This window comes from Gigantopelta aegis, chromosome 9, assembly GCF_016097555.1.
Source record: "Gigantopelta aegis isolate Gae_Host chromosome 9, Gae_host_genome, whole genome shotgun sequence".
NCBI lineage: Eukaryota > Metazoa > Mollusca > Gastropoda > Neomphalida > Peltospiridae > Gigantopelta > Gigantopelta aegis.
This window is the reverse complement of record NC_054707.1, coordinates 72,112,964-72,126,248: the sequence shown is the minus strand read 5'-3', so window position 1 is coordinate 72,126,248 and position 13,285 is coordinate 72,112,964. Positions and strand designations below refer to the sequence as shown.

The 13,285-nt window shown below is 35.5% G+C and overlaps 1 protein-coding gene across 2 annotated transcripts; it reads right to left on the bottom strand.

The window, feature by feature from the left end:
- Nucleotides 1-607: 607 nt before the first annotated feature.
- LOC121382096 (protein PIF-like) lies at nt 608-12,860 on the bottom strand. Of its 2 annotated transcripts, XM_041511591.1 has the most exons (10): nt 12,791-12,860; nt 9,270-9,396; nt 8,231-8,542; nt 7,527-7,724; nt 6,568-6,747; nt 5,991-6,140; nt 5,108-5,454; nt 4,422-4,512; nt 3,148-3,227; nt 608-2,714 (listed from the first exon to the last, which is right to left on the bottom strand). In XM_041511591.1, exons 2-10 carry the CDS (start codon nt 9,373-9,375, stop codon nt 2,676-2,678), a joined length of 1,503 nt encoding a protein of 500 aa, XP_041367525.1. In that variant the 5' UTR covers nt 9,376-9,396; nt 12,791-12,860; the 3' UTR covers nt 608-2,675. The 2 variants fall into 2 exon arrangements, with proteins under 2 accessions (XP_041367525.1, XP_041367526.1); XM_041511592.1 differs by lacking the exon at nt 8,231-8,542.
- Between the last annotated feature and the right edge of the window lie 425 nt (nt 12,861-13,285).

Genomic DNA, 13,285 nt, shown 5'->3' with positions numbered 1-13,285 from the left:
TCCATACTAGCTATGTCGTGCTATTCTCTTATATAAAGAAAATACCTGATAGTGATTCAAGTGTGCGAATCTACATGATAGAAAGAAAGAGAGAGAGTGTGTGTGTGTGTAAGAGAGAGAGAGAGAGAGAGAGAGAGAGAGAGAGAGAGAGAGAGAGAGAGAGAGAGAGAGAGAGAGAGCCAGGCACACATATTGAGAGATAGAGAGAACAGATCACCAGACAGAGAGAGATTGCTAGAGGAAACCAGCTGCCACATAGGTTACTGGTATACAGATAAACCAACAAGGGATCTTTTATATGCACTTTCCCATAGATACCACAGCAATACCACGGCCTTTGATACATCAGTCAAGGCTCTGGAACGATTCGGTGTAGTGGCCTTAGTGTTGGTGGAAGTCGGTACCGGTATGCGAACCCAGCACCTACCAGCCTTAAATCCAACGGTTTAACCTCTATATCACCAAGGCGAGACTGTTGAATACATTTATATTTGTATGTTATTTGAACGCGCCATAAGAAGACCCCATATACAGATGAGAAAGCTCGAACGGAATGCAGTCGAAGAAAACTGGATCTTTCTTACAACAGTAACCAAGACAAAACATATTTGAAAAATAAAATCCACATTTTTATTATCAAAATAAACATTTTGCATTTCATAAAATGAATACACGATGCTTTATCGACTTGCATTAATTACCTTTGCATTAATCTGCATTAATACGTGTATACTTCAAAGAACAGTGGTAGAGTGTCAGTGTGAATTAATGTCCACTTGTATGCATGATAAACAATGACTGACAAAGACAGATGAGCAAATCGTGGTGTGCATAAAACAGCATGTTACCTGCGGCAAAGGTTGATGGTACATTATACAAATAAAAATCCCACGTACATCATATTAATGATCTTAAACAGGACATTATATTGTCTCGTGACAAATATTAAGTGACCAAAAAAATATATATTATGCAAAAAATTAATACTTTGAAGAATGAAATTCTTTGTTGGCGCTATTTGTTATAATCATAACAGTATTTATAGACGGCATGATGTCATATGGTAACATATTGTAAAGTGAAGAAAAAAATTATGTAAAATACTAAAAGCATTTTTAGTATTAAGGTCCCATTCCCAGTTAACAAAATGTTCGCAAGTGTAAAAAGGGTACTAGTATTTAGTTTTGTTACCCCCTCCTAAAAGGGTTCCTATAAATGTTGATTTTGACACCTCCCTTTATAGCGTACTGTTTGTATGTTCGTAAAAACAGGTGCGTGTGCAGGAATGCATGCCAGGTAGTGGAGATGAGTGGGTCTAAATTGTTTCTAGGGAGCCGAATAGGTAACCCCCCACCAAAAAACCCCCCAAAAACACACAAAAACCCCCACCCTTCCCACTCCCTCGTTAACGCGCCTGGATAATGTTTACATTTGTAAACGGCTCCTAAAAGTTTGATCCTATACTGAAGACCAGAAGAAACATGTAACTGTAAGATTAAAGTTTGCCTTTAAGAACGGTTCAACACAGATTCAGGATAATTATAGGCGGGAATAGTATACGCCTATCAGTTCACAGATCCGAGCGCGTGTAATCTATAGTCCGTCCCACAGGGAACACCTTTTATCATACAGCGGAATTCACTACAAGCTATTTATTTATGAGCTGATTGTTAAAATAGTATATTTTTTATATTTCCAAAACACTTTTACTTTTCCTCTTATGTCAAACCAAAGTGAAATTATTTACAATTTGTTTTTTTGTAGGATGGGACGGACGGACTATAGTAAATTTATTTTAAACATAAAGTCACCTGAACCATGATTTGCGTTCTGGTTTGGTTTTATATTCTGTATACATACACATTGATAGTATTCATAGAGCACATGTAATGCGTCATACTAAATAAAAAGGGGGAGGGGAGAATAACGTCTATAATTAATACTTAAAAAATAATATTGTTTACACGAACAAATATTGTCCTGTATATTTGCAAACGAATATTTGTTTTCGTCATAATAGAACACTTTTAACTATGGCTATTTGTGTCTCACATGGATATTTTGACATTTGATCGATAGACAGATGAACAGAAAGGAAACCCTCTACAGCCACATCTTCTCCTACCGATAAAGCAGCGAGGGATCTTTTATATGCGTGTATTCATAGACAGGGTATGACATACCACAGCTTCTCATATACCGTTGTCTCATTATTTAAATATAGTGTCATAACACACTGTATAGTAAAGTATCTTATACATTTAACATACATATATTAAAATTTGCATTAATTGATGACATAATACAGATTATGTCGTATTAAATAGAAGGGGGTCAAAATAATATGTTCGTTGTGAAAAAAACCCAGTTAATACAATGTTACATGGTTACCATTCTGGTGGTGTCATATTTGCATAACAATGACTAAACTAAACGTGTAGTTAAATAAAAAAAATCATGATTGATATAAACAATAAATAATAAATACAGTTAGGTTTCATTTCATGTTTAACTATGTTAAGTTTGAGCATAAATAAATAAATTAAATATTACACTTCACACACAAAAACAAATCAATAAAAGTAATAGTAAAAAGGTACACATAATTGGATTAAAGCGAAATGAATGCAGCGAAAGAAGCTAGACTTTTCTGGATTTCTTGGATTGGTATTTCCTTAATAGACAGTTGGTGGCTTGCAGAGGTATATGGCAATCTGTAGAACAACAAAAATAAATACATTAAAGCAAGTTAGTAAACAGTTATTATTAGGTACCATATATTTAACAATCGCTCAACATACTAGCCTCATTTCATCTTCTTTACTCTAATTGTATGTAGTTTATTTTCTCATGATACAGTCTCATTCTAATCACTGACCCATCCACAGTAAGACCCATCCTTCTCTCTCTCTCTCTCTCTCTCTCTCTCTCTCTCTCTCTCTCTCTCTCTCTCTCTCTCTCTCTCTCTCTCTCTCTCTCTCTCTCTCTCTCTCTCTCTATCTCTATCAAAACAGTCAATTGATTGTTCAAATCTGAATACATTTAACTCGTTCAACATCTGTTATGTATTACTTCAATTTACGACATAGGTGTATATGCATATTTAAACTTTAGTACCTAATAAAAAAACAATAGATATTTATTTACCTCGTCAATGTAGCCTTTGAAATTTTCAGACGTCCCACAGCCTCCTATGGTTAAAGCTTTGGTCGTGGTTTGGAGGTTACCTGAGAAGAGAGAAAAATTGTATCTTTATGAACTCCACTACAAAACATTTTAATTAATATTTAAATTTAATATTTACAATGCATGGTGAAAAGGGGCATAACTCTTCTCCGGGTGTCTCCAACGTGACGATAATTCTAATGTGAGTAACATAACAATAAGACCCATTTGGTATACAGTGAAACCCCTCTAAACCGGACACCCTCGGCATCAAGTAAAACGTCCGGTTTTATAGAAGTATTCGGTTTAGAGAGGTTAAGTTCTGTACTAATTTTTTTAAAAGGACCGTGAAAAATGTCCGGTGTTGTTTTTTTTGTTTTTTTTGTTTTGTTTTGGGTTTTTTTTGTTGTTGGTTTTTTGCGGGGGGAAATTCCAGGTTACAGAGGGTCCGGTTTTGAGAGGTTTCACTGTGTATCAAACTGACTGCTCATTCAATTTGTAAACGTGTATTTATTCCTATTATGCCACTGGATGGTGACCTCGACGTGATAAAGATCGGTTTCTGTTGTCAGACTGATGACAGTTACATGTTATAGTGAACGCGGGATAACTCTTCTCAAGTTAGCGTTGATTCAAGATGGATACAAGGAGATAACGTTTCTCAATTATCAACACTCCGATAATTATAGTGGACGTCAAATGTGGTAACTCCTCGAATATCGGGGATTTAAACTGACTACAAATACAATGCAAAGCGAAAGGGAAATAACCCTGATCAGGAACCGCGGCTCTTATCAGCTATAGCGGCTCCAACTCAGTGTCCAGTAATTACCAATAATTTTGGTTCATAGTCTTTCACTTTGAAAAGGAAGGTTATTGAAATAAAACTTAAAGTTTGTTTTGTTTAACGACACCACTAGAGCACATTAATTTATTAATCATCGACTACTGGATGTCAAACACTTGGTAATTTTGACATATAGTCTTAGAAGGAAACCCGCTATATTTTTCAATTAGTAGAAAGGGATCTTTTATATGCACCATCCCACAGACAGGACAGTACATATCACGGCTTTTGATATACCAGTAGTGGTGCACTATTTAGAACGAGAACTGTCCCTATAGGCCCACCGATGGGGATCGATCCTAGACCGAACGCACATCAAGCGAGCATTTTACCACTGGGCTACGTCCCGCGCCTTATTGAAACAAACACAGAACACTTACATAAATATGAACTACAGTCGCAACATTACCTTTAGTTGGCTCGTAGTATCTGCCATATCCAACTTGACCCATCAGTTTCCCTCCATCCAGAATATAGGTAGCAGTCTGATAACCGTGATTCTGAAAAGAGTTTAAAGATAATAATTGGTTGTTGTTCATAATTAACAGTATGGTAATATAAAACCGAACAGCATGCTATACCTTCTTAAATATCATTTAACAGGACATTACTATCAGCAAATTTAATGTTATGACTCACGCAAGCAATGAAACCTTGTCAAAAACACCTAATCGACTGTACTTTGTGCAGAAGTACGATATAACACGAACTGTTTCTGGTTCATATTATTTAAAGATCAGGAACTAGGGGTCACTTATTTGTTGCAACTGATCAGGTATTTGGTGTTTCTGAAAACGGCCTAGTCCTCATCAATTTTCACAAATAAATAACACCTAGCGTTTAGGCTATTAAGGATAAATATATGCATTCTGGAGCGATGAAGGTCAGACAATACTGACAATGTTAAATCTAGGCCCAGTACAACATTTTCCAGACAAGTACATATGAATTGGATTCAGTGTTGAGAATGATAATTACATTTACAGATCAAATATACGTAATTTTTGAATACATAATCACAAGGTGTTACATGATCTGAAATTATGTATTAAATTATAGCATGTATCATGACCACTAAAGCCTGCTTGTACTTACAGAGGAAGCAATGGTGAAGTTCACTGGCATAATGTTGTCCTCTGTTTTTGCATAAAACTCCACCCCATCAGGGTTCGAGCCAATGAAAAGAGTTGGATGCTCATCACAGTCTCCGTTACAGATAAGGACGCGGCGACACGAGTTGTCAATCACTTTGTATCTGATAGTGATGATGACAGTGCTACCGTACCAGCCATTGGAGAATCTGTTAATCTTCAAACTTCCTTTGCCGTCGAAATAAGCAACCCCATTGGATACCTTGACTCCGTTGTTTTCCACATGCACCTTTCTGTCTGATTGGTCGTCTGTTGACCTGTCGAAAGGTAAATATACTTCGGGCACACAAGCTGAAAAACAAATCATTGATATTTAATATTCGACATAAATAATACAGTCAGTTTTGAATAGGGTAAAGTTCCATTTGACAGAAAGGCTAAAATATGCATTTAGAAATATACATCATCGTTTAAACTTTAATACTACTATATTTTCCTGTCTAATTTGAATGAAATGTATCTCCTGGATTAACAATTAGTTTGTATAAGGTCTCTGTATTACTTTAGTAAACTGTAGGACATAGACTACTGTTGTAGACATAATAATATGTAGAAAATCATACTAAATCAAATGAACAATGAAGAAACCTATAATCATCCCTGTGAAATAGTCACAATTTCAGCCTCACATTTCAACATTGCACTTATGTAGATTTGCCTGGATTAGAGTTGTTATGAGTTTCATCATCATTTTCATCAGGGTCATTATCATGGTCATCATGGTCGTCATTAACACTATCATCACCATCATCATCATCCTCTTTATCAGCAGCATCACCATCATCATTATTTATTCCTCATTTCTAAAATGGTCATGATATACATACCTGGTGCTTGACTGATTATTCTCTCAGAACAGCCACAGGTGTTGGGATTGAACGCTGTAAATGGAGCACAAGGCATTATAACCCAGCCAGACTGAGTCCACTGGTTGTAGTATCGTTTGTCTGGTACAGCCAGCTTTTGACAGATGATCGCTGAAATGGAAGATAAGCGGTACATAACAAAATTATCACACCATAAAACAACTCTTAACTAATATAACACGTGTTATCAAGCCATAAGAGAGATAATTAAACTGCTGCCGTGTAATAAAATATTAAAGATGTCCTCAAAATGAATAAGTTTCGTAGGGTTATGCTTATTAAACAAGTCATACTTCTGTAGACCATTCGAATGCATATAACAAATTTATATGTCTTAAAACGTTTACAGGTTTTAGAAATGCCAAAACTGATTTAATGTAATACAAAATATAGTGTATTTCTTTTGAAATTTTATAAAAATTATTTCACAGTCATAGAATATTAAGTGTTACGAAGAGTGGAATATATAACTTTAATGTTATAATATTTACTTCAATTAAAGAAAAAAAAAATTAATGTTAAAAAAACAGGCACCTACCTCCAACATCTTTGGATGTACAGACATCACGACACGTCATATCCGGTACACACTGACAATACTGCGCGTTGTATGAGTATCCAAGAGGGCAACACTGAGCTGAAGGTGATCCAGATTTACAATCCCAGAATCCTCGGCAGTTTCCTACCATTGGCTGTGGTCGAGTGTTAAAGCAAATGTCTGAAACAACAAAATAAGTAGTAGTATATACATTCATATAAGTAGTACTATAACACAGCATTTCATTGTGTCAAAGTTCAACGGACATTGCATACTGCCATGTCTGCCAAAAGTGAAATATTTGACGGGATGTCTCATAAAATGTTGTTTATCAAGCCAATAAATGCATGTGCCTGTATTTTGGTATGAAATAGTTTCAGGTTATCAGGCACAACTGTGTTTGAAACGTGTGCGAGGTGCCAACAAAATAACATGGAACTTTCTTTGCCTAAGTAGTCAGAAATGCTTCCAGTAACATTTCAAACGGAAACGAAGCAAATCTTTATTCAGCGACAACTCATCACATTTTATACTTTGACTATTTGATGTCTAATATTGGTCTAGAATATGAAATAGGAAACTCGTTGCCGTCATATAGAGTATTTCTAACGAATAACAACAAGGAATCCTTATATTCAGAGAAGCACACACCAAGAAGTTTGGAAATGTCAATTATTGGACCCTGCGACTATCATGAGGGTTCATCCGGTGATCCATCGCACCAATGACGAGAACTGTACCTCTGAGCTACATTCCACCCTTATTCTAAACGAGCAACTTCAATTTCCAACTTCTTCGACTAAGAGTTATCTATACCGTATATATGCTGATTGTAAGGCTGCATGTGGCAGCTTTAGCCTCTTATGTTATAATTGTTTTCATTAATTACCATGTAGCTCGTAATTCAAAGAACATTGCTAATAAAGAAATATTAAAAGGTATTGTCTTTATGTCTTTACCTTTGCTGCACGGGACATTCTGTGGGAAATCACAACTCAATATCTTCTGGTTCCAAAACAAACCAAACGAACACTTTCTCTCCACCGCCCGGATACTTGTCTGCTCGTTGTTGTCATAGTAACACTGGTAGTAGTGCGAGCAGTCAGGGTGTGGTACGTATCCAACTCCATTTGTCATGAGACAGTTATCACAGACGCCTAGAATTGAAACACAAGAGGAAATCTTTCATTACAGAAGAAAACAACTAAAGTGGCAAGGACACACATTTGTTGATTTATTTTTAATATTATCGTCTTCTGTGGACTTACAACGAGGCCTTACCCAACATTATGCAATATTATAATACTTACATTTTATAAACATATTCTAAGCAGGGCCGTAGCTAGCGGGAGAGGGGGTGGGAAGAAACATTATAGAAACTTAAAGAAAATTCTCTTCTTAACTGTTTAAGGAGTTTTAGACTATTAACTACTCAGTTGCCCCCCACCCCCCACCCCCCACCCCCACCCCCAAAAAAAATAATCCTAGCTACGGCCCTGCTAAGAGACGAAAAACTTAATTTATTTAGTTTAATTCTAACTAGCAGTCTGCTAAATCATCAGTTCTTTTATATAATTATATTCTTAAAGGTCTTTAGAGCCAAGAGACATCGTTGTTTTCACTATTTCTTAGTTACATGGGATACTACCATAAATGAGCTCACCCTTTACAGATGCGATGAACGGTACTTTCGATTGGTATTTAGCCCCTTGTATCACTTTTATATCCTTCATTGGCGCTGGTGCCTTGTAGGTTGTGGTTGGGACTGGCGTGGTTGTGGTTGTGGTTGTGGTGGGGATTGGTGTGGTTGTGGTTGTAGTAGTAGCTGTTGTTGGTGGTTCTGGCGGTGTTGTAGTCTTAACTACGTATGCTTTAGGTTTTGGATTCGGCAGTTTGTTTAGTGGACAAGGAGTTACAGGTGGGACATTCTGGTAGCCATTGTTGTTGTCATCATCATCATCGTTGGTATTGCTCGCTGTGAACAACGATGGTCATAAGATTATTTTATGTTTTTCAATATTGTTTTTTTTTAAGTCAATGAAATATGCTCAAAATGTCTATGTTGAAACTATGAATGCTGTTTTGAGAACCTACAGTCGGAATGGAGCCCGTTTGGGACTTCGCTGATTGTGTTAAATAACCATCCAGCTGTGGCAGCCTAAAAAAATTTGACCGATTCATTAAAACATTAAATATATGAAAACTGCGGTGTACAAAGTGTGGCCACTTAAACTGGGTTATTTTGCTTGAAAATTCAAAAATATAACATTAACGTTATGAGCACAGCAATTCTCTTTTTATGATTTATTTTTTCAGTTGCTCGTATGGGTATTCTTATTATTAATATTACCATTTCATATTTTGTTCATGCATTTGGAGCTCAACACGATTTGTATTTCTTACTGAAAGATCTTAATGACTTGATGAAATTATGTAGCTTGGTAGAAAATGGAATCGATAAAATTGAAAGCACACCAAAGCAGGTCAGGTCAGGTCAGGTCAGGCCAGGTCAAAGGGCTTAACGTGCATATTCAGAGAAAGCTGTTGTAGCGTACGCTTGTCATGGGCGCAGGTGTCGACTTTCACCGGCTCGTCCGTCCAGGACATGATTACCCCAAAAACAGTCAATATCACATTAAGTGAACATAAATGTTTTTAGATTGCTTTTTGTTTCAGCAAAAACTGAATAATTTGATAGTTACCGATGGCTTGTGGTTCTCCATACGAGTGTGGAATCAGAGCATCGACAGACTTCCGGTCGAGGTGAACGAGGGAGACAAACAGTACCAGAGCCACAAAGGATTTCATTTTTATTTCTGTGGGACAATTCTGTAATTTAAAAAAATATATATTAAAATACTGATGAATGGTTTTGTTACATACCTGTTTCACAGCCATGCTATTGACCTATTAACCTCTGTCTTAGAGCTCATTGATTTGTTAATCATCGGCTAACATTCATATAGTCTTAGAGTGAAAAACCGCTACATTTTTCCATTAATAGCAAGGGATCTTTTATATGCACCGACAGGATAGCACATACCACGGCCTTTGATATACCAATCATGGTGCACTGGCTGGAACGAGATATAACCTAATGGGCCACCGACGGGGATCGATCCTAGACCGACCGCGTATCAAGCGAGCGATTTACCACTGGGCTACATCCCGCCCCAAATATGCAACCAAGACACATGAATTGCGAACCTAGGACAACGTGCTTGGGCCTTAATTTAAATAAACAAATTAATTAAAGCATTTTGTTCGATTCTACTTTATTCTCTTGTCTTCTGATCTCTTCTGGGGATTTTTCTCTTCTCTTCTCTTCTGTTTTATTCTATTCTATTATTTTCTGTTCTGTTCTGTTCCTGCCATATCATAATTATTTCGTTAATTTTTTTTATTTATATTATTATTGGATATTATCTGACCGTGCCAATGTAAAAGTCATTATGTAACCCATACCAAATGGTGGAGTATAGTATACGATGGCTTGTGAGTGTTTGCGGTAGTGGTAGTGTCTGAAATATGAATGAGTTTTTAAAAACATTATAACGATGGTTCATTGCAAGAACAACAAAGGGTCTTATGGAGCTTACATTTTAAAGTTGAGGTATTTAGTAGTATTATGTGGTTTGTTTTAGGTTTGTCAAATGTATATGTTATTAACTGCTATAATTTACACAAAATATTTAATAATTAAATATTAATAATAAACAAATGTATTTCAAAGTCCTTAATTCATGTCATATTTATTTTTAACAAGGTAATTTGATACAGAATAGTAAACTAATGGTGAGTGTGTTCTGTAATGTAATCTAAAAACTTTATACTCCTAAATCGATGCCGAATAATATTCAATATTCCCCGTGCAGTATAATATTTCAACAAAAGTATATTACAAACGTGTGTTTGAAGTGTCGCGCACTATATCTAAGACGTAGACAGACAAACTGTGACAGCCAGATATTTGATTTAAGTATCGCCTTATGCCCACAATAATACAATGTAATATAAAATACAATATAAAAGTACATAAGCCATTCCTTACAGGAATAATAATATGGGAGACTGGGTTTTGGGGGCAAACATTATTTAAGACCTGGTGTACATAATTTATACTCTCTAAACAAGACACATAAAGCGTCTACACCAATCAATCGGTGCCAAAAAAATTGATTTATTGGCACCCTGAAGAAAACACATAAATATCATATCTGACAGGTGACATCTATGAATATGCATGAGCAGCGCGGAACACATTAACCTGCACAGTTCTCCGACTGACATATATTATGATGTTGATCATCGACAGGGATGGCCGTGCAATCACGAAGAGAAATAATTGGACCGAATTTACGTAGCCTGTTTTTCTTAAACGCAGGTGTTTAAACATTGTATTGTAAATGTATGTAGTTACACGCGTGTAAGACATAAATAGGCTTTGTAAATTCAGCCCGTTATGTTTAACGATATTTCAGAAGTTTTTACACTGTGGTTATTTGGTGTCAACATATGCATTTGGTTCCTTTGATCAATGGGAGAGAGAGAAAGAAAAAAAGAGAAAGTGAGAAAGAGAGAGAGAGAGAGAGGGGAGAAAGAGAGAGGGGGGAGAAAGAGACAGACAGAGAGGGTGGCGAAAGAAGGAGAGAGAGAGAGAGAGAGAGAGAGAGAGAGAGAGAGAGAGAGAGAGAGAGAGAGAGAGAGAGAGAGAGAGAGAATATTGTGGGTTTTCGGTGGTAGCGGATTCTAAAACAGTTCGCGGATCCAGAAGACTGCCAGTCCGCCCGTGTTATTATATACTAGTATTACGCTAGGTATACTTAGTTTTATTGTGACTGAATTATATTTTTATGAGTTTGAGACAAAAAGTTAAAGTTTGTTTTGTTTAACGACACCACTAGAGCACATGGATTTATAAATCATCGGCTATTGGATGTCAAACATTTGGTAATTTTGTCATATAGTCTTAGAGAGGAAATCTGCTACATGTTTCCATTACTAGCAAGACACCGTGAGGGATGGATTCTAAATGGACTGTGTATTAAGCGTGCACTTTACCACTGGGTTACGGTACATTCACATTGTGCGATATATAGTAACGATCTTATCATACGTTTCGCATTAGGAAATAATCTGAATAATTTTCTACTTCATCAATAATTGTAATTTTTCACTAAACTGACTACACATTAACTATTCTGATGTAAAGTTTGTTTTGTTTAACGACAGTACATTGATTGATTAATCATCGGCTAATGATATGTCAAACATTTGGTTATTCTGACACGTAGTCATCAGAGGAAACCCGCTACATTTTTCCCAAAGCAGCGAGGGATCTTTTGTATGCACTTTCTCCACAGACACGAACGCACTCACTACTAACTTGGCCTTTGACTAGTTGTGGTGCACTGGTTGGAACGAGAAAAAACAATCAGCTGAATAAATCAACCGAGGTGGTTCGATCCTGCGACGCAAGCACCTCAAGCGAGTACTCAACCGACTGAGCTAAATCCCGCACATCTTTTTCGAATGTGTACCACAAATCTAGTCTCGGTAAGGACACACACAAACGCACATTACATTTTATACTTTTATGACTTTCTAGTTATAATGTTTCAAATGCAAAAGTTATTTTAAAGAATAATACATTTTAAATACAATATTTTTATATCATGTGAATAAGTTAAACCCCATTGTTTGTAAAACGACTAATTATTTACTAAAATCCAAATTAAAATCCCAGTGAACATATTAAGATAATTTAAAAATTATTTTCAAATAAAGTAAAATATTAAGACGTATTAAATTTCAAATAACATCATAGTTTATAAAACAACTAACATGAAAATCAAATTCCAAAATAATTTAAAGATTAATGAACTTACTAGCGAATTTTAATTAGCTACTATAAAATTAAAGAATTATAAATTATGTTAAAAAAACAACTAAATTTCAGTAGGTATTTATAAAACAATTGACCGTGTTAATAAAGAAAAACTCAAATATTTTATTTTACAAAAGAAATTTTGATGTCTAGCATTGTATTAATTTTAAATTATGTTAATCTGATAAAATAATTGCAATTAATTATTTTATAAGAAGTTTTAAAATTCCGTATTACATATAGAGTTCTTAAAATAATATAGTTAACTGCACACTTTAAAACTCAAGCTATCTAAATATATAGTTTTGTAATTAATATTAAACTTCTTAAACTTACCAGATACTAATACGATCTTTTTCGTTCTCGTCTTCTTAAGTGTATAACCACAAATTAAACTGTGTTAGCTTGGTTACACAACCGCCATATATATCCCTAAAACACTCCTACGACCAATGCCCATATTTGGTATCGACCACGCATCCGGGAAATGTCCTCAATAATTCAGACAAATTTATTCTTAATTAATTCACGAAACAGCACGAGCTGGTGTGATAGGGTGTTGCGATATGTTGGCATTAGACAATGACAGAATACTACTTAATAGGGGTGCATCCAATGACGTCACATGAATTATTTAATTTATTTGTGCCCCCAAAATGCATAAATATTTTGTTTTATTAATTTAGTGTTATTCCTCCAGTCATTATATGTAATTATGTAAAAAATAACAATAATAATTTTAAAATTTAAAAAAAAAAAAAAAAAGTCATTTAAAAAAAAGACATTTCCGCAGCTGCAAGACAGTTGCCTGGCGCAATATGACACATAACT